This window comes from Cololabis saira, chromosome 16, assembly GCF_033807715.1.
Source record: "Cololabis saira isolate AMF1-May2022 chromosome 16, fColSai1.1, whole genome shotgun sequence".
NCBI classification, from domain to species: domain Eukaryota; kingdom Metazoa; phylum Chordata; class Actinopteri; order Beloniformes; family Belonidae; genus Cololabis; species Cololabis saira.
The window spans coordinates 19,072,369-19,094,111 of NC_084602.1; the positions used below are offsets into that span (position 1 = coordinate 19,072,369).

Sequence of the window (21,743 nt, forward strand, 5' to 3'; positions counted from 1 at the left end):
GCAAGGCTATCCCGTGTATACGAGGTTATGCAGTCCCTCGTCTGGAGGTGTCATCAGATGTTATCTGCCTGGATTTCCTATGGTGGCAAACTGAACATGAAATGCATTTACCTTACGCTGGAGTAACAGATGTCCAAAAATAACTAGCATTTTTAACTCTGTAGTGTAACTGTAGTGTTTTTAATTGTGCGCATTAAGGAGAGGACAGTATGGAGATTCAGACTAGTGGTCAAAGCTGTGTAATCCTTTAAAGACTTCCTGCACAGAGGCCTTTGGCTCTGATCTGCTGCTCAGGTTCAGCCTGTAATGAAGTGAGGACCTGTGAAGCTGATAATCGGCCTCTTTAATCATATGCTGTAATTTGCACTATTGCATCACAATGTTGTGATTTGATAAAATATTTTCTCACTGTTATCCTCCACAGACAAGCATGCGGTTAATGGGAACCTCACTGTGGAGCCTTTCCCAGAAGGCATGGAGAGCATCATGTTTGGTGAGATGGCACGATCACACTTCAAGATCAGAATCAACCAAATATGGGATCTTCCCAGTTTATGCTTTTGTAACACGTTTTGAAACGTTTGTTCATCAGAAGAATGTATGTAAACACAGAAGCCCCAATTCTGCATTTGATTGTGTGCATATTTGAAGGAATGGGCTGCTTCTGGGGAGCTGAGAAACTTTTCTGGCGGCTTCCAGGAGTTTACTCCACACAGGTGGGCTACGCCGGTGGCTTCACACCCAACCCCACCTACCATGAGGTCTGTTCAGGTACTGCTCTTCGCATACTGTCATGTACTTAAACATCCCACGTGGCACAAAAAACATGTGAATCTTTTGAAACGGAATGGTTTCTTGCATTGATTCACTATAAAACATGATCTTATCTTCATCCAGGTCACAGACATAGACAAACAGAATGTGTATAATTGTCAGTGTTATTCCTAATCCTTAAACATTTTCAAAACAAAATCTAATATGAGTCAGACATTTACACACCTGGAATTTGATTAGTGAAATTATTTTGGAAGTGCAGTTTAGAGCAGCTTTGATGCATCAAACACATTTAGACATGTTAAGTGTGCTGTTCATAAGCAGCATCTGCCATGACTTGGAAGAATGAGATTTCTGTGGGCATACAATCAAGAATAGTTGTCATCGTCATCAGGCTGGATATAGAGCCCTTTCAAACTGTTTCAGCATCCATAAGTACACAGTAAAATACATTGACTATAAATGGAGAAACAGTTGAATTATTTGTGATGCAGACTCAGCACTGTGCATGCTTCATTACCTTAGAGCCTGGGCCACTTTTCAGGGTGGCTGTCCACCAAAACGTGGGCGATGCAGCAGGACTGTGAACCCAGGCTTTGAATTAAATTCACCACAGAACACCTTTTTAAAGTGACCCAGTCAGATCCCAGACCTTAATACATGCCAGACACCCTAAAGATGTTTGAGCTGAAGCAGCCCAGTAAAGAGGAATGCTACAAATTTCCTCCTGAACACTGTGTAGATCTGATCCAGAACCTAAAGCACAACTTGTGAATGTTTGATAAGTGTGTCGAATAAAAAAGAAGGGGACTTGTACGAAATTTCATTTTCAGTGGCACCACAACAGTGCAATAATGGAGAAATCTAAATAAAATAGGTTAATAAAATATAACTCATGCTAGCATAATTTATCCATCTGTTTTATGTAGACACTGTGTGCTTTCAGTTCAAGCACATTCTGCTTGCCTTTTATTGTGACTTAGAAAAAGATCAGATAATATTTTATAGCACAGAAATGCAATAAACCAGTAAATTAAGAAGGGTCCACATAGGTTTTCTTGTCATTAAATCATAATGTATAAACAACTCATGCCACCTTCCTATGATGAAGGGAAGTGGGTTGGCACATGCACCAGGCGAAGCTTCAAGACACATCAAATGAAAAAAGATAAAGAGATACATAGAATGTTTGTTACATGTACAGATCTTTCAGACTCTTGCTTCTTTCCTTCATCTGCAGTAAACTACTCAGAATGCACCGCTCCAGATGGGCTGCACCCCCCACCTCCCCCCCATGACCTACTTGTAAGGATTGGGCTCTATTGCGCTGTACTGCAGCATTTTAACCAAGAAGTTAATGTGTACGAAGCTCCGTAAATGGGCTTCTTTCCCAGAGAATGTAATTTGGCGAACGTGATGCAAGAAACACAAGTGCAGATTCTGTGTGCTTGCGATCTAAGATGTTGAAAATGTTTGCCTACTCGTCTCTTTCCATTTTATTCATCACAGCAATCAAATAGATTTTCGTAGGGAGTTGATGTATAATTTAAATGAAGATGTTGGCTGCGTGTTCCTCTCTTGTGTTGTAGGAGTCATGAGCTGTTAGTTTGGGGCTTCTCCGTTTCTCGGGGCACATCATTGGAGTCGAGATGCAGACACAGCATGGGGAACGAGCAGAGGAGGGGGAAAGATGTTCGGGGATCAGCTGGCAGATTTTCTGAACCGAGGGATTCACATGATTTCTGCCAGTAGCCTCTCAGTCCCTGTTTCCATCAGCTCCCCAGCAACAAGCTGGTCAGCTGGGGAGGATGACAGAGATGGAGACAGATGACTGAAAAAGATGGACTGGGTGCTGCGGCAAGTCAGGGAATAGGTCAGATAAACTTTTGTGGGGGAAATAAAATATGAGAAGGAAAAAGTGTGAGAAAAGAATGGTTACCTGTCCATCGGCTGAGAGGGTGCAGGCGTCGCTCCAGTGGCCATGACGGAGAAAAACACTGCGACGGCATGAGACCAAGGAGCTGTCAACACAGGCAAGGCAGGGCAGACAGATGGACAGACAGACAGAGGAGGTTGATTGAACTGTCAGAAGAGAAGAGGAAGAATAGTTGGACAGGCAGATAGGTGGATGGTCTGACGGGCAGAAACGGGAGAAGTGGAGGCGCAGTCACATTTTTCTTGAGACAGATGCAAACATAGCTGAGAGAGAACTTCAGGTTCAGCATATTTTATATAATCTAATTTACATCGCATGCCCAGCCCATGATGTGAGGTTTTCTATAGTACATAATCGGGGAGCTGAGGCCATAAACGTTTGTGGTTTAGCCGTAAAGTGTTGTGTGAGGTTAAAGCAGAGATAACCTTTTACAAAAATGGACTGAATTTTCCTGAAGTCTTAGGGCCAATCCCAATACACCCCCTACTTTCTTCCACTAGCCCTCCCTCACTACCACTACCCCTAAAAAAGAAGCCACAGATTTTAGGGCACTTGAAATCTTCCCAGGGGCCTGTCCCAATACTCCCACTACTCCTACTTTCAGCAACACCCCTAAAATCAGGAAGCTGAGAGCCAAAAGCTGTTTTAATTTCAGCTGTAGTGCTGTTAATATGGCACTTTATTAAGTTTTAATATTTTTTCAGGCGTAAAAGTAAGCGTTAAGATCCCCAACCTGGGCTCAGTTTATTCAAATAACGCCTGTTAAGAAATTTGATCTGATGTTTTCGGCGATGATAAGAGCCGCCGGTCCAGAGCAGCAGCAGCAGCAGCTCACAGGCCGAGTACAGACGTGATCGCCGGGTCAACCTGCGCCGTCGTCCAGGGGAGAAACCTGCAGCTCTGTGGAGAATTACCGCTGGCTGAAATAAATCATTTAGGAAGATAAATGTTGGTTTAATAGATGAAATCTAACAGTTGTAGCTACGCCTGTTAAGAAATTTGCTCTGAAAATTTCTGGATTTCTGCCTGCCGGCTCGGAAGCTGATTTATGGGTCCGCGTTAAATCGACACAGAGCCTACGGCGTAGGGTACGGCGTAGGGTACGGCGTACGGCGCGCGTCGCCGCGTAACCTACGCCGTAGCCTCTGCGTTGGTGTAACGCGGAACCATAAATCAGCCTTTATTCTGGCGAGGTTTGAAAAAGACTTCGCAACAACGGGCAAACAAGTGATTATGTACATTCACTGAGTGAATATTATGAAAGTAAAATATATATTTCTCGCTAGAAATGTAATCAAAATGCATTTTTATGCAGAAACTATCTCAAAATATTGATTTTATTCACTAAAAAATAAGAAATGTCCGCCATGTTTTTTTTTTTTTTATTCAGTCCACAAATGACGACGAAAAGCATTCTGGGAAATTTATCTGGCCCTAATTCAGCTAGTGAGCATCTGAAAACCCTCGATCTGTATGGACAGATTCATAGCCACTACCCTCATTTTCCCCACTACCCCTAGGTGAAAAGAGGAATTGGGACACCACTACCCTCACGGGAACGCGCAAATTTTAGGGGCAGGGCTGAAAAGTAGGGGTTGGGGGAGTATTGAGACTTAGCTAAATGTGTGTGATGAGTTTGTACAAAATGAGATGCAATATAGTTCCTTCTTCATGGGAGCTGTCAAACCACACAGCTCCACTCCACCCATCTGCATGGAAGGACTGCATTATTTATTTACATGTTATGTTTGGGCTATCATGTAAATACGTACTCCCTTCTTAAATTCATACATTTACCTCTTTTATAGTTCAGCGGACAGATCGCGCTGATCCCACTTTAACAAATCATGTGTTGAACTGGCCCAGGCTGTTAAAACACCACAGATGGAAAGCTGAAGTAACGTAACAGCTAGGCAGAATGATGCAATTCCCCCTTCTCAATAGAGACCACGCTCACGGACAGCAACAATCTGATGTTATTAACCCTCTTCTAAGAAGAATATTTAGATGGTGTTTACACGAGTTTCTTTAAGAATATTAATTTGATATTACGGGTTTGAGGCTGGGTTTGATTAATGCCATGTTCCTTGCATCCCCCGGTGTACGTTCCTGCAGGGAGAGAGAGATTTCTCAGCAGGCATGTAGAACTCTACGTAACACCTGTCCAGGCTTTCCCTCCACAACTTATGCAACTACCACAAAACAGCACTTCGTCTGTGTGAGCTTTTTTCTATTTCTTTTCCCAACAGCTTTTCATTTTATTGCTATTATTTTACTTTTTCACTATCATACTAAAAATGAGTTAACCAGCATCTCGATGACTAGGAAACTCCTGCGTCTCATATCACTACTATAATGAATTACAATCTTTAATTACTGAATTTTGTCGTGATCAGTGATGAGAGGGTCAGTCTTGCATTACTGAGTGTTTTAGATTTCCTTAGGGTCATTGCATGTTGTTTTTTTTTCTTTTACTATGACAAAGATCCCTCAGAGTGGAAGGTTGGGTTTGCAATTAATATTTCTTTGCTGTGTGCATGTCACTGGAATGGAAGAAAATGTAGTGTGCCTTTGAATGCTTTTCCAGTTCTGGCATTTGGAATAAGAAAATAGCAGAAGCCAGTGACAATGATGTGGTCCCTGTGCTTCAGCACTGCTGTAGCTTTGGACCCCATGCATCAACATCAAAACCTCTTAACAGAAAAGTAAAAGCTCTAGAGATGACAATAATTGCTCTTGTGACTGCCGCTTGTTAGGGAAGTTAGGGGAGTTCATTTTCAGCATTTTAATTTGTGGCCGGTGCTGCATCGTCCATTCCTGTTTTCAACTGGAAATAATAAAAACCAAAATTGACAAACAGAATGTAAAAGTAGTGACCAGCTAGAAGGCCAGCCACATTGTTGAATGGCCCTTCAGGCAGACAGCTTTAGTGATGCTGATCCTTGTTGGTCCTCAGTCTGGAGAGTCATGGCACACAGTGGCCTTTTTTTTCAAACAGGTATTGGACTTTGATCCAATTGAATTTTCTGCTTTCTGCTTTTCTTGTTGACTTCTCTGCTACTTCACTGCATCTCTCTGCTGTCTGTGAGAACAGCAACATGTAAGCAGTGCCATGGGGCTGTCTGTGGTAAAGAATAATATGCACATATTGTGCATATTTTGACCTGACTTGGCCAATAAACCTGATTATCATTATGATATTGCTATTTTAGTACAATATATGTGAAAATCGATGCCGAATATACACCATCTATAGTCAGATATCCATGACAGACAGCTGAAGCCCCATAAAAGTATGCTACTTTGAACTAGGTAAAAGCTTTTTAAAGAGTCCTTTGATTTTTCTTAAACGGTGAAAGATCGCGTTACAGTTTTATTGTATTGTTCATTAATCAATATTTAAAGGTAGGCTACACAATTGTTGGATGAACTCCCATCTGATGAACAAAACATAAACAAAACATGGCAAGCTAGTAAGGCATCCTTCCAGTGGTCCCAGAGAAAATACATCCCATCATGAAAGTATATTTCCAAAGAGAAACTAACTGCTCCCCCTCCCCCTGTCAGGGATCAAGTGGAGAAGTGTTTGGGGAGCTGGCTTTCCCCCACTCTTCCCACAGTTTACAGAGCCAGGGCTGGCTGTATACGAGGTCGGAATTAGTTTGTTTTTTGTTTTTTTTTAACCTCATGAGAGTGACAGTTAACGGATACTGAAGAGATATTCTGGGTCAGAAACTGCATAGAATTGTTTACCCAACCATGTCCCTAATTAAACCAATACGGCAGTCTTCATTGGCTGTCCCTTTTTACAAATATTTTCAGTCATCCAGGAATAAGTCAGAAATTGTTTTTTAAACAAGGTGCATGATATTGTAAATCCCTCTAGCATCTTCAGGTCACCTGGTTCATCTGCCTGAGTGGGAGTGCTGTGTAGTTTACTCCATACATGTTCACAAGCGTTTGCATGCTTTTAACCCATGCAGTCTCAAGGTACCTGCCCTGCATACAGTATATATTCAGAAAAGACATGTTTGTGATGATATATAGTAGTATAGTTTTTCTGCTATAAATGGGTTTGCATGTATAGATTCCCTTATGGTACATGTGAGATTTAAAGCAGGCTCTAGTTTGAGAATGCCTGCAGGCAGCTTGCTGAAGCTTTGGGTCCTGGCAGCTGCAGACAAGAACAAGTGTCAGTGAGCTTTTAGGCAACCTCCATAAGCATTGGTCTTTACTGTGCCTCCTTTTCCTGTCTTTCTGTTATTCCCTTCCCTCCATGATGCCACCAGCAATAACGTAACTCATAATGTATTCTGTCTGAGTGCTCTCTACCTGTGGCACATGTCCTCAACGATGCCTACACACTCGGCATGCTACTCCTTTTCCATCCTTTGCAATTTTTAACACGCAGTTGCTTTGATTTTGATTTTTGTTAATCAGTTATTATGTCTCGGTGTTTGAAATCGAGGAATTTAAAGTGAGATGAAGAAGGATATAAGATCAATTATTTTTTGTTTATACTTTCTAATGCAAGTTTATGATTTCCCCCGCCTCCTCCCAGGTCATACAGGCCACACCGAGGTGGTGAGGGTGGTCTTCCCCCCGAAAGACGTCAGCATCGAGGAACTGTTCAAACGCTTTTGGGAGAATCACGATCCTACACAAGGTAGTAGCGCGCACACACGGACACGCACGCACACACACACACCCTAAAGTCACCCTCAAACAAGACTTTTGTCCCATAGGGCACAAAAGTGTATTAGAGCAGAAGGATGATGCCCGTGTGTGTGTGTGTGTGTGTGTGTGTGTGTGTGTGTGTGTGTGTGTGTGTGTGTGTGTGGTGGGGGGAGGTCTCATGGGTGTAAGTCAACGCCAGACAGTGTTAATGTGTCTGAGATCCAGCCATCCATGGAAGGACGCACCAGTGTGGTGCACATTCATGCACCAATAGTGAAAGTTTCTCACTGAGCATGTGCACGCCATTTATCCAATAGAAACCCCCCTTTTTGTCATTCTTTTCACATATGGGGTTTTGACTGCCGCATTATTATTATTATGGCACTTGATTTTCCATTTTTATTGCGCCAAATTCCCTTGAAGCTGTCAATTACAGGAGATGAATGTATTTTCAAAACAGTGGTGTAACATTGTTACCAAATGAATTGAAATGTTTGGCTTATGAAGCATACTCCTGCAATACTCTAAAAAGCAAACCGCATATTTGCCACTCACTCACATGGACGCACGCACACACAGTTTTTGCAAGAGCACCCCACCCCCACCCCCACCCCGCAACCCATCTCTCCATCTCTTGAAGTCTGTTGCTCTCTTGTTTTCTGTGCTCACTGGAGGTGGTGATGTAAGAACGTTAATGCATCAAGAGGACACATGGAAGATGTGTGTGTGTGTGTGTGTGTGTGTGTGTGTGCGTGTGTGTGTGTGTGTATGTGCAGGTGTGAGTGGGAAAGGACGGGCAAAGTGGTTCTCTGCTCACTCGAACGTAGGGAGGGGCATGACAAGTTGGGAACAGACGAATCAAAGATTCATAGGCCCAACCTTCAGCCTTAAAACAAGTGCAGGCGCAACATTCAGTGACGTTGACTACAGCAGCCTAGTCATCCAGTAACTCTCAGGACTGCTCCGTCATATTCTGTGTGACCTAAATACACCAAAACATCAGCTATGTTTTCCATCTCCCGCCAGTGGTCACATAAATGCATACTCTAGCTTTAGCGACCAACTGTTCAATCAGTTGTTTTTGGGAGGAGTTAGGAAAAGATGAGACTTTGGAGGTCTGACAGAGAAGAAGCAGCGATGCATCCTCTCTTCACCGTAGCTGAGGGCGTAGACACGCCTTACTACAGGCAAAGGCACAAGCAGAGTCGAGCTGACACACCACAGGGCGAAGGCACTGAGGCCAAAAGAGTAGTCATACATTTCCCCTTGACTCACCGCCTTGTGTCGTTTCATGTTTTATTAATGGCATGCAGCTTACTGTGTATGCACTCTTCTTTTTTTAATTATTTTTTTTTTGTCACAGTTAAAACCGGCCAACATATTTTGAAATAATCACCAACTTAAATAACTATCACTTGTACAATACTCAATGGAGTGTTGCTTCTTTAATCTGGGTTGCTTCTTCAATCTGAGTGCTGCTCGCGTGACTTAAATGTGAATAAATGCAGTTTCTCTCTCCTCAGATATGGGCTTCACGTGTAGCAGAAATTCTTCTGATTTGACAAATGTAGCATGGAGGGGTGGAAAGGGGCCCGCTGGCTGTGCCTTCACGCATGCTTAAGCTCCAATTTATTCTGTCCACCTTAGAGTTGGGCTTAAAAGAGAATGGAGAAATTAAGGAAGTTCACTCTTTTCCTTTTTAACCGTGCAGATTCACTGGAGATGGAACATGGAGACGAGCCCGGGAGCATTAGGGATTCTGTTTTCTCCTGACTTGTATCAACACAGAGCTCAAGTTTATTTGATACTCTGTTGGCATGTATGTGCAACTATGCACCGGTCCATATTCAGTGGCTTGTAATGATTCCTTCTAATGCGTGTATATTAGTGTGCATCTCCGAATGTGTGCATGGACGTATGTGTGAGCGTATGTGTATGTGTTTTGATATCTGTGCCTCCCTGCTTTGCCTCAGTTCAAAAGGGTTTAGTCCCGACAACGTGATGTCGGGCTGCGTCAGCTCAGCCAATCCCGGCGTGGATAGCAACATTAAGAGCCAATCAGAAACTCCCAGCAGCCTTTGCTGTGTGCCCTCTTTCCATATTCAGTCACAGTAGTCTCAATCTGCTGGCTTCCCTGGGATGTTGCATAAACCCCCCACCACTGAACATGCTCCCATATCATAAGTTTCTTACATTTGCGTTAAGACACCTCCTCAGTAGCATACCTTTACATTAGCGCATGCAAAATGCTCAACCACAAAGTGACTTCTGCACATCAGAGGTCCACAGCACTTTTTTATCATTATGTTTGAAAAGATAACTGGATTTAAAACTTCATTTTGGTGCAAAAACCTGCAAACATCCAAAAGAATCATTTTATTTCACACCCTGCTGCTTCAAAGATCTTTTTGTTTGTGTCGTCAATATGTGATAAAATGGCAGAAGCATATTGTTGACCTCATGCACGTGCAGGTGAGATTGTTTCCTGCAAATAGCTTTGCAGCTTTCTTTGAGTTTTATACACGAGCTGGCTTAGGGGTGCACACCACAGCACAAATGGAATAATAAATTGTTATGGGGCTTGTAGGCCTGTTTTCCTCACTGGTTTCCGTGCCCCCTTAAATCCTAGGTCTCATTTCCTAAATTGTTTGGTCATTTCTTCAGTCCGCCGCCCTCCCGGAGCACCTCTTTATCTTTCCTTATTGCACACACTCACCCTGTCACTGTTTTTTATATTCTCTATTCAAACAGACACATCTATTTCTCAGTCTTTTTCTATCATTGCTTCCTCTCTTTCCCAGACTCCCCTGCATCATGGATTTCACCTGAACCCCCCCCCCCCCTTCACACACACATACACGCACACACACCCTTGTCCTCTTTGTAGTGAGGGGAGCAGAGGGCCGAGCGAGTGAGCAAACGGCCCCGAGACCGTCAGTACATCCGCAGAGCAGCACGCCGAGTCGACTGCTCCCTGAGGCCATCCGTTCATCACACTAACACACTCACATGCACTCACTCCCCTTTTATCTCTTAGTCACTTTCTTTTCTGCTCCTCACCCCCCACCCCCCCCCACCCCACCCCCACCGCCCTTCATCTTAACAACCGAGGCTTTTCTCCCATCCCTATTGTTTCCTCCTCATCTCTTTTCTTCTACTTTACTTCCTCTTCCCCTCATGCCTTTCATCCCCCTCTATTTTTTGAGGCCATGCAGTATTCATGGTGTGGGCTGCTGATGCTGCGTCAGTGAACAGGCATCACGGGCATATCCTAGACACAAAAAACACAAATGCACCGCTAAAATGGCCGACGCAGCTGGCCTCATTTCATAACGTCTGCACGTGCGTGCACCCATCTAGGTGAGTGTCGGTGGAGCCTCACAATTTAAAGAAGAAAAATAAAAGTCCCTAGTAGTTTCAGAGTGATGCCACACATTTTTGTTCATTTGAGAGCTGATTTTGATTTCTCCTTTAAAAGAAAACAACATATTACAGCATGCACGTAGTCTGTGCTGTGTTGTCGTTGCTTAGAATTTTTAAGCTATTTTTGTTCAGATCACCAAATGGACATAAATCAAGCTGTCTTCCATCTGCTGGCAGTTAGTTTCTGACAGCTGAAATGAACATGAATATTCCTTTATGCAATATCTTTACACCAGCTGGCTGCGACACACGCCAATTCCCTGTTGGGGTACCCCTATATTCCCCTGTGTCACAGCCTCCCTCTGTGTTTGGGGGTGCCCCTGCCATTTAAAATACCCCCCCCCTCCCCGCCAAGAAAGATAGGCACCTTGACCTCTGACCTATGGCCTCCACCACCCCCACACGCCTAATCTGAACCCCGTCCTCTAACGGGGTTGGCTGATGATGCCATGCTCATTACCAGGTGTCAGTTATTGCACCTCAAACATGCTGACGGCTTTAATTTATGGAGATTGCGGCACATTGTGTGCGCAGCGTGGGGGTTGAACACTGCATGTCCGTTTTTATTTAGGTGATGCATTTCCTAACTTACTTTCTTTTTAAGAAGTGTTGTTTTTGGAAAATCAAGTCTGTGTCATATTCAATGGACTTTACATCACTTATTTATATGAAATAAACTCGCAGATAAGGACTGGATTGAAGGTAAATTGGAAAATCAAATCAAAGGGCAATAAATATCCACTGGAAAAGGAAACTAAAAGGTAAAATGGTTACGTCATCACGAATAAAAAGGAAATAAACTAAAGAAAATAAGTAATCTCAACCTGAGCTTTGATAAAGCATCAGGCCCGAACATTTGTTCTGGCAGCAGCTTGTATCTTACATTTTTACAGGAAAATGAGATGCCGAGGAATACAAAATCTGCATACATGTTACAAACAACTTCCCTCCAGGAAGGGAAACTGCCCGCTTCAGATTGAGGAAGTTATGATTGTGTTATGTTTATTGAATTTGGAGCAGTAAACAACTGAACACTTCTTAAATGTATTCCTGTTATATAACATGGTAATTAAATTCCAACACTCTGTGTTTGTTGAGTGAATAATTCGAGGTTTTGATGAAAATATGTTTGCATCATTTACCGAAACGGCCGAGCTGAATACTGTAGACCGTGGTATAATCTGAGGGATCCAACTCATGATCTCATCTGCACTGATTTGTGTACAACAATAGGGCGAGCTCTACTTGTTGGATTTAGACCGAGTTAAAAATAAACAGCTAAGGGCCAGAGTCACAGGGCTCTGACAGCATGCCCAGAACCATGAAGTGATCATGTAAGAGAGCTTTGCTCTAATACAGTGAAAGTAAAACAGAAAGCAGAGCCGTTTTCTCTGGACGACGTCTGCAGCGCTAGGTCTGAACCCTGTCCACTGTTGTCTGTTTACAGATGTAAAAAAGCAATGAGAGGTTCTCCGTGCAAGATGCTCTGGCACTACTGGACAATGGATAATTGCTGCATAATGCATCTTACTCAGTCACAGTGTGTTTGCAGGGGAACACGCATTTCTGATTTCAGATTGCTTCTGTATGCGTTGTGTCACCATCTGACAGCCAGGGGTGCATCGCTATCTGTTTCCCTTTGTATATGTGTATGCATGTGTACACGGCGGATGAGCACGTGTGTGCATGTGCAGGCGAGTGAGTGAGTGTGTGTGTGTGTGTCCGCTGGGGATGCTCTCACCATCCCAACTCCGTACTCTGCCTCTGTCTCCAGCGTGTCAGGAGCAGCTTACATAAGAACAGGGCAAAAATAGCAGCTGAGATAGGAGAGGAGGAGAGAGTTCTGCTGGCACGCACACTGTCGTAACGGGCCCGCGGGGCACGGCACAAGCCTGAGTACCATCACACAGACGAGGGAACACTGTAATTGTCAGGCATTATGCATGTTTTTGTGTACTTTCTTCCTAAAATAATAAAACAAATACAAATCCATCAGCACCAAATGACTGTCTCTTGATCCTGGCACGGGTTCAAGATAGGATTTAGGCTCGTTCCAGACCCGATTGAGTTAATATTACTTGGGAGTGCATGAAGATGAAGTGGGAAGGCAGCACACTGGTGTAATTGCTCAGGAAGGGCTCGGGTTCAGATACCAGCAGGGGCCTTTCTGTGGGGAGTTGGCATTTTCTCCAAACAGGTCTAAAGCATGCATAACAGTTCTGATTAAATTGTAGGAGTGTGCACGGTCAGCTCTGTGTTAGATCCTGGACTGGACTGTAACCTCCACCTCTTGGCTGGTGAAGCTGGGATAAACTTGGTCAGCTCAGGGAGCTAGTACAGCAAGAATGGATCTCCATAAATCATAATCTGGCCCGGTAATCGATTATCAGCAAGCCAGAGTAAAATACAGTTTTCAAAAAGGAGGGTCAACACTGTAAGTAATATCTCTTTGAATAAATCATTTTTCTTCACCAATAAAAGTCTTAGAAACGTATGAAATGCTAAGAAATGGTTGTTTTTTTTACCACGATGAAAAACATGATGTAAGAACAGGATCTGTATCACTGCTGCTATTGGCCAGCGTTAGATTGTTCATTCGTGGTCACTGCCTCAGTCTGACTGGACGGCACCGCCAACGGCAATATTCCTGAACTCACTCCAGATGTTTCTTCTTTTTTATTTTCAGCCTAAGAATTATGGAGGAACATCTCCGAGTTGCAGACGTTGTCAGTAGTTTGACTGTTCAAAGTCTTCTTTCTTCTCCTAATATTGTTTTGCTCTTTGCTTCATTTTATTCATTTTGATTTCCTTTGTTTTACATCTATTCCAGTGTCAACTGTACTTCTGAAATACAAAGGTATTTAAGGAAGACAAAAAGAAATATTACACCAAATCAGTAAAGCCTGTGATGTGGAATATTTAAAAAAAGAAGTGGGGTAAGCGTAACATTTCTTGCATTATGGGAAAAATGTAATCCTATTATATTTACTTGGACTTTTTTTTTGGGGGGGGGGGGGGGGTTAGCAGACAGTAGGGAGCCAACATATTCTAAGTGGGTTTTTTCTTATATATATATATATATATATATATATATATACATCATATGTGTATATCTATATATATATATCTCTCTCTCTCTATATATATATATATATATATATATATATATATATATGTATATATATATATATATATATATATATATATATATATATATATATATATATATATATATATATATATATATATATATATATATATATATATATATAGAGAGAGAGAGAGAGAGAGATATATATATATATATAGATATACACATATGATGTATGTACATCTATATACATCATACATACATATACATCATATGTGTATATCTATATATATATATATCTCTCTCTCTCTCTCTATATATATATATATATATATATATATATATATATATATATATATATATATATATATATATATATATATATATATATATATATATATATATATATATATATATATATATATATATATATATATATATATATATAGAGAGAGAGAGAGAGAGAGAGAGATATATATATATATAGATATACACATATGATGTGTTTTTCCCTTTTAAGCATTATATTTCATCAAAGTTTTCAAAGATTAATTAGGACACTAAAGATTTAACCCCTTTGTGATGTTGTTTATTCTCTCAACTCTGGAAAAGGTTCTGGGAGTAAGGAACAGCTTTACATGTTGTTTTATTTTTTACTCCTTCAAACGCATCTGAAAGTGTGCAGACAATGTAAGATCATTGTTCTTCTGTTTTGTTTTCTTCTTAATTTCGTAATCCTCCACACATTCTCTATCCTTGGCCTCTTCTTCCAAAGCTATGCCTTTTGTTATATTTACAAAAACAGGGTAATCTTTGGCTTGTTGGAAAGATGCATGGTCACAGAGAAGATGTCATCTTGAAGACACTATATGATGCTCTCTCTGTATTTTTCCGCATCAATTGTGCCAACCCCACACTATAAAAAAACCTGGCTGTTCTACGTTTTGCTGTTAGCAACCTACATGGCCCTCCTCACAATGCCCATTTTTCCATAAAGATCTGGAATACTGATCCTCTTGACCACAACAGATGTTTCCTCCCCATCCCAGATGTCTGTGAACTCTGAAGACGATGCTGCCTCCGGACAAGGTGAACCCAAAGGTTCTTTTTTCCACATTGTAGTCTTAAGATACTTTTTTTCTACTTACGTTTTTTAAATTTTGCTCTGTATCGTAGTGCTGGACAAAGGCTTTCCAAAGTACCGGTAATCCCTTGATTATTGTACTTATATAAGTTGCTGATCTTGATGCAGTTCTTTCTGAGGGATCATCATCGGAATTGCTGAAAATGATTTAAACTGTCTCCAAAGAAATTAAAGGTCAAAGCCAATGAAAAAAGTCACAGCATTTATTTATTCACTCATTGATTTATGTATTCATTTTGCATATCACCGCATAACATTGTAGTTTTGCTCATAAAGTACCATAGTGGAGAGTAGAGGTCAATTTCACCTTTCACACTCTTTAATGAATGGATGGATGTTGTGTAGAAAGCTGCCAAAGAGAACAAGCTGGGCTCCGTTTACCAGCTCCAGATACAGGACCTGAGGGGATGAACATGTTCAAGCACAAAAACATTCATTCAAAACCACTAATTCTTTTCCAGACATTGATTTCTACAGTTTTGCTCTTTTTCCTTCTTACTTTTTCTTTATAGGCATCAGCAATATTTTATTCAGATTATGCTTTTAATGTTTCATGTTTCGTTTTCTTTTCTTGCAACTTAAAATCCGGGCATGCTTTATGCAAGCCGAGCAATCTCTCACGGTCCAACAAGTGCACATACATTCAGCATATGCAGATGTGGTGAGCAGAGTAATGAATGAAATCTGAAAGGAAATACTGTAAGTAAGCAGGCAACAAGGCAAAAGCAAGAGAAGAAATTTGAATTAATGCAAATTACAGAAGCAAGGAGGGAAGGTAAAGCTGGAAGTAGGAGAAGGGGGGGGTGACAGGCTTTTATCCCCAACAGCCAACAGGGACAAGCTGAGTGCAGACATTTTTTTCTGAGTAGGAGAAACATGGGAAGAGATTTTACAGAGTTGCGGTTATTCCCAGCGGGTTTGAACACAGCATAGATGAGTGTACACTTAGGTCCGCAGGTTTGTGCATGAAAGTCTCTTTGAGAGAGTAGCTACTCCCTCAGAGACTTAAGATACCCCACACCACCCTCCTGTTTTCTGCGACTTTGGCTTCAATTTGTGTTAAAGGGACTACATTAAGATTTCCCATTTTGGGGAGGGGCAAATAATTAATATTTTCAGCTTTGCGGGTGTAGGTCAGTGACCCCTAAAGGCAGCGTGTGCATTTGTGTGCACATGTGTGACCCCTTCCCCTCCTCCTCCGTCCACCCCCATTACCCTCTGCTTTCAGAGGCAAGGCTCTCATGCATAATGCAGAGAGAACAGGGAGGCTCTCATTAATAATTACTGCCGCCTTTGATGGATGGAGAAAATAACGAAGGGAGCTGTTAAAAATGGAGAGAGCAAGACAGAGGCGGCAAAGGCGGGGAGGCGAGAACCAGAGGTTTTTGGGTGGTATTTCTTGCTCTTGTACTTCTGAGTGCTTGCTGGGATGGATTTGGGGTTAGTGTACTTGAAAGCCTGGCCCACATTTCAGATTGTGTTCATATTTTGATGAGGGCGTAACCCCAGTTCTGATGCTGGGTCAACTTAATTATGTTAGAAGAAGCTGCTACCAATCAGAGTGTTTGTCTCTCGCCTTTTCCTTTGATATTCCTTATCATCATCCAGTTCTTTGTGATGAAATTCCTTTTTTTCTTCACATGTAAGTTGTTAAACGGCTCTGTTGGGCTTCGGGATTGCCATGCATGAACTTGCACATGCAGAAGCATGTAAAGCTGCGCGTGGGTGGGTTCGGGGTGGTCAGATCCACGGGTCAGCGTGGAAGCTCGGTTGAGCGGCGATGTTACAATTCCCCTGCCAGCCGGCCAATAAGAGCGGAGGATCTGGTGGACAGCCAATGGCAGAGTGACTCGCGACCTTTGATGGAGTTAGCTTCGTCACTGAACAACAGCGCTGGGGGCAAGATGGCCGACATCCAGCTATGTGGATGGAGAGACAGAGGATGAGGCTGGAGATGGATGCAGTGGCATAAGGGAGACAAATGGCTTTGAATGACAGACGATGAAATAATATTATAGATGGAAGAAAGGAAATTAGCAATGAGGAGTCATGACTGCACAGAATATGTTAATTCTGTTTGAATGACAACCTTGTTGTAGTGGAAACGTGTGAAAGATAAAGAGATATATATAGATAATGTAAACACATTACGGTACATGTGGGGGGGGGGGGGGGGGGTTGTTTGTTTTTTTCAAAATCAATCTTCAAAAATGCACTTATATGCTGGTTGGGGATTTTGCTGCTTTTCGAAAAAGCTTGATAACTTGTTTAGCTTAGTTCCGTTCTGCTTTTGTTTTACCATGACTGCCTCCAAAAGTAACAAAAAAGTTCAGAACATGAATTCTTACTGAAATACATTTTAGAAGAAAAGGATCCCCTTGAGCCGCTTTCACGGCCTGAAGTTTTCCTGGACGCGTTGTGCACGGGCCGCTTGTGAAATTGTGAATGTTTGAAACATTTGTTTGGGACTTATTGCAAAATGTTATGGATTCCCCTGCTGTGGCGTGCACCAGTGAGCCAACAACTGCGGAGAAATACCCAACCTGAAACTTCTGCTCCTCTCTGAATTATTCCTCTGAGCTGTCCCTTTCTACAAGCATCTGCATAATGTTTGCTTTTAAAAACAGACAATACGGATGCCTTCATTTCAACAGTATTTCCCCCCCATGACGGTTTCTAATCATCTTTGAACTCCACAAGCATTTAATATTGCTGTGGAAATGTTCAGTGAAACAAATTCTCAGAGGCAGCAACATTAGTTAGTGCGTGTGTGTGTGTGTGTGTGTGTGTGTGTGTGTGTGTGTGTGTGTGTGTGTGTGTGTGTGTGTGTGTGTGTGTGTGTATTGGAGAGCAAGCGATCTCTGCTTGTCTGCTCTGATTTGAATGAAGACTAGATGAATACTTATGGCCGTTATGCTTGAACAGGCAGTGTCGTAGATAGGTTGTGACACTCTGTGATGTCAGGTAACATTTAATCTAAAGAGAACAAGATATGCAGATCACTATGTCAGGGAGATGCCTCGTCTGTACTGTCAGTGGAAACGGTTAGTCTCCCATGATGCAAATAGAAAGCCAACAAATGACTACTGATGACACATTAGCACGATGGTGACTTACGGAGGGCTGAAAGTGTGTATGCATAGCAAACCTTGTAAGTAGGGATAGAGCTTTACAGATTTTTGAGTCACATGTGATTGGTTAATATTCATAACTGCATGTAAAAGATGGATGCTGGAGTTTATTCATCGTTCTGCTGCAGGGCATCTTTGTAGCCAAAAGTAATGTCAAAGGGATGCAGCTTAGAAGAAGCCCTTCGCACATCCTCTAAGTAACTCCTGCGACTGAAAGCAGCCTGATCATTAATAATGTCTAACTTAAAAGTCTTAATATAACCACTGTTGTAATATTTGGGCATTTTAGCATGAGGTCTACAGGGACTGACACCAAATAGATGGGTCTTTGCAATGTCATCACAGGGGTACTGGCACAACCATGGGGCGAGAGGCAGCGTTTGTCAGAGCCGCAGTACCGAGCAGAGATGACAAGACTGAAACTGCAGCAACGCCAGAAGGACACATTTAAAAATGTTCAATATTCCGACGCGATCGGATTGTGTTGCCAAAGCCAGAAAAAGACTGTGGATTCAGGCTAATAAAAAGGGCAAATTAGCGTCCAGATGGCCCTGAAGGCAGCAAAAGTCTCTGCAGTGCCCACATTACATCTGACAAAACAAAACTCTTACACATCACAGCAAAGGACTTACACGTATAAGGATTCATCTGCATGCACATTTTCCTTAGATGCTGGATTTCTTCCAGAAATATATCAGTATAGTCTAGAAGAGTGGATCTTATAATTTCTGCTTTAATGACCTGGATGTTGATGTGATCTCCAGAGGTGAGCTTTGAAGGTTTGCGGGGAATCAGTGTCAGCTGTTGTCCAAGATTAAGACCCGTCATTTTGTGAAGTGTAATCGCTGCAAACTATACGGCTGATCAAAAGGCAGGTTTTTTTCAGTTAATTGTGCCTAATGATAACAATACTGTCAGGTTACTGCTGAATTTGTCAAACAAGGAGAGCATAAACACAGTTAACAGCGGTTCATCAACAATTCAATGACTTTTACGACACAGTTTAATAATATCTTGTGTCAACTGCTCTTTTACCGTTTGCCGTTTTGTGAGCAAAAAACTCATCTATACATGATACTGAGTATTTACCTCTCCTGTTTACCTCTACGAGGCTGATCACTCAAGGCTCCACTTATCATTACTTTTACTTAAATAATAAAAAAAATGGATCCAGTGTCACAGTTGGTGGAAGACCAACAGGTAATTATCATCTGTGCTGCACAGAACCTGACTGTTTGGAGTCATCGTCACTGCTTTCATCAGCTTCATTTGGAGCCCCAGCATATGGCAGCAAAGGCAGCTCTGGGAGAAAATAAGTAAATAAATAAATAAAAACACAGCAAACTCAACCTGCCAAGCAGCACATAAGAAAGACACACAGTGAGCAGCTATCTGGTGAATATAATGGAGCATTCATATCTCCCTCAGGAGGTGGTTGATAGCAGAATAGGGCTACAAAAAAAAAAGAGTATTGAAACTGAAACAGAAAATTTGTTGGACTGGCAAGAACATAACTCCAAATGAATGCCAATGGTTCCCTGTGTTTGATGTATAAACAAGCAACTGATTGCCAATATGTTCACATATCAACTTTATCAGGTTATTAGTTGTTGCTGTTGTGGTTACAGCTTGTTTTACTGCTCTTAAGTAAATTGAAAATTCATTAATTTTAGGAAACTTAACGAGAAACTGACATGAAATGCTGAAACAGCGGCGTGCAAAAATGGTCACAGGATTGAAATGCGTTGAACTTCTCCATTAATGTCTTCTATGAATATAACATTATATACTTTTGGGTTGGTACTATTTTATTGACTGGTAGCCAAAAATGGACCACCTCAGTGATTGTGGTTCGAAGGAAGGAGAAGCTGTGGTTCAAATAAACTAAGCTGCTGGCGCTGCCAGCGGGCTGAAAGGCATCTCTGTTACAGCCTCCAACAAACTCACACACACACACACACACACACACACACACACACACACACACACACACACATGCACCGCTGGCCCCAGTCCATAAAAAAAGGGCCAATGATGGAGAAAGACAAGGATTCAGAGAAATAAATGTGAAATAAAATGACACTCTTCAGCAAAGACCAGAAACAAACACAGAGGGCTAAATGGGGAAAGATAACAAGGAGAGGCTGGAGCTGCTCATAATTGTAGCATCTGAAAAGCATTCAGGTTATGGCAGCTGTTTGGCCTTTTAATCGAGGTGCGCTAGGAAGGACTCCCTCCAAACACCCACATAAAGCTAATGAACATTTTGACACTGCAGCACTAATGACAGAGAAGAGTAATTGCACTCGCATGCTCTTGTGATCTGCTGAGATCTTTGAATTCAGACATCCGATTGTGGCACTTACGCTTGTATGTGGTGTGTTTTATTTTTTTGTTTTCCGCATGTGTTTTCTGCAGGTATGAGGCAGCACAATGACCGCGGGACTCAGTACCGCTCTGCCATTTACACGTCCAACCCCACTCACCAGGAGCTGGCATTGAAGAGTAAAGTTTCCTTCCAGGAGGTAACGTACTCCATCCACACATGTATCAGACTGCTTGTTTACTAAGCACTCAAGCATCGCTGTGCATTTAAACAAATCCATGCTGTCCAGCACTTGTGACAGAGTATTTGTGGATAACACGGTAAAAGTTGAGAATAATGTCTAGCCATGTTTGTAATTTTGGGTTTGTTGTTAATTAATAATTGACCTTTTAACTGGTGAGTGGGTCTAGGCTTTTGTTTGGAGTTATTCCACTTGTTTAAACGATAATTAACACCAAAGCCGGGGTTTGTGACCTCTTGTGTTTAGTTAAACAAAACCAGCTTTATTAAGATGGTGTTACTACATCCACTCAGTGAAATCTCCTGCTTAAGCGTATGGAGAGGTAAAGGTCGAGAGGTCACCCTAACTGATTTTGGAGGCTCTCCCTTTCAGCAGCACACGCGTCGCTCTTTTGTTCTTGCGGTCCATCTGTCCATCCATCCATCCATCCGTTGATCCCTGCGTCTCTTTAGCTTCTTTCTCTCCTCTAAATGTTATTCATGGAAGATCTGGTGAGGAACAGAGGGGGGAAAATTCTAATCATCATGGTTCCTTTGGCCTCCTGGGGTCAGCAGTCACGGGCCGCTGGGGGGGGGGGGGGGGGGGGGGGGACGTTGCGTTGCTGCGGCAACAACCTCCCAACCTTGGCCTTGGGCTGGGGTCAGAGGTGAGGGAGGTATGGCAGCTGAGACCAAAGGGGTGATGAGGTGGGGAAGGAAAGCAGTAAAAGCAGAAGACACTATCAGAGGATTGCAGTCGGCAGGATGTCAACTGACTATGACCCGAGTCCACACGCATACACTTAGGAGCACGCACCATCTAAGGGGGGGGGGGGACCACCAAGGGGCAAAGGGATGAAGAGTGAAACTTTAACAGCTTTTACCATAAACCTATCTTCCTATAAATAGCGTACCGTATTATAAGGCGCACCTTCAATAAATGGCCTATTTTAAAAACCTCTTCATATATAAGGCGCACGGAATATACGGTAAGATACCGTACTATAGTGGTTGGGGTTATG

At 42.2% G+C, this 21,743-nt stretch overlaps 1 protein-coding gene across 1 annotated transcript in view; it reads left to right on the top strand.

The window, feature by feature from the left end:
* Positions 1 to 21,743, top strand: part of msrab (methionine sulfoxide reductase Ab) — a 44,676-nt gene that overhangs the window by 12,134 nt on the left and 10,799 nt on the right. Inside the window, exons 2-5 of the mRNA XM_061743281.1 lie at positions 425 to 493; positions 652 to 771; positions 7,272 to 7,376; positions 20,595 to 20,701. Coding sequence (XP_061599265.1) covers positions 425 to 493; positions 652 to 771; positions 7,272 to 7,376; positions 20,595 to 20,701 — 401 coding nt within the window. The remainder of the gene's footprint in view (positions 1 to 424; positions 494 to 651; positions 772 to 7,271; positions 7,377 to 20,594; positions 20,702 to 21,743) is intronic.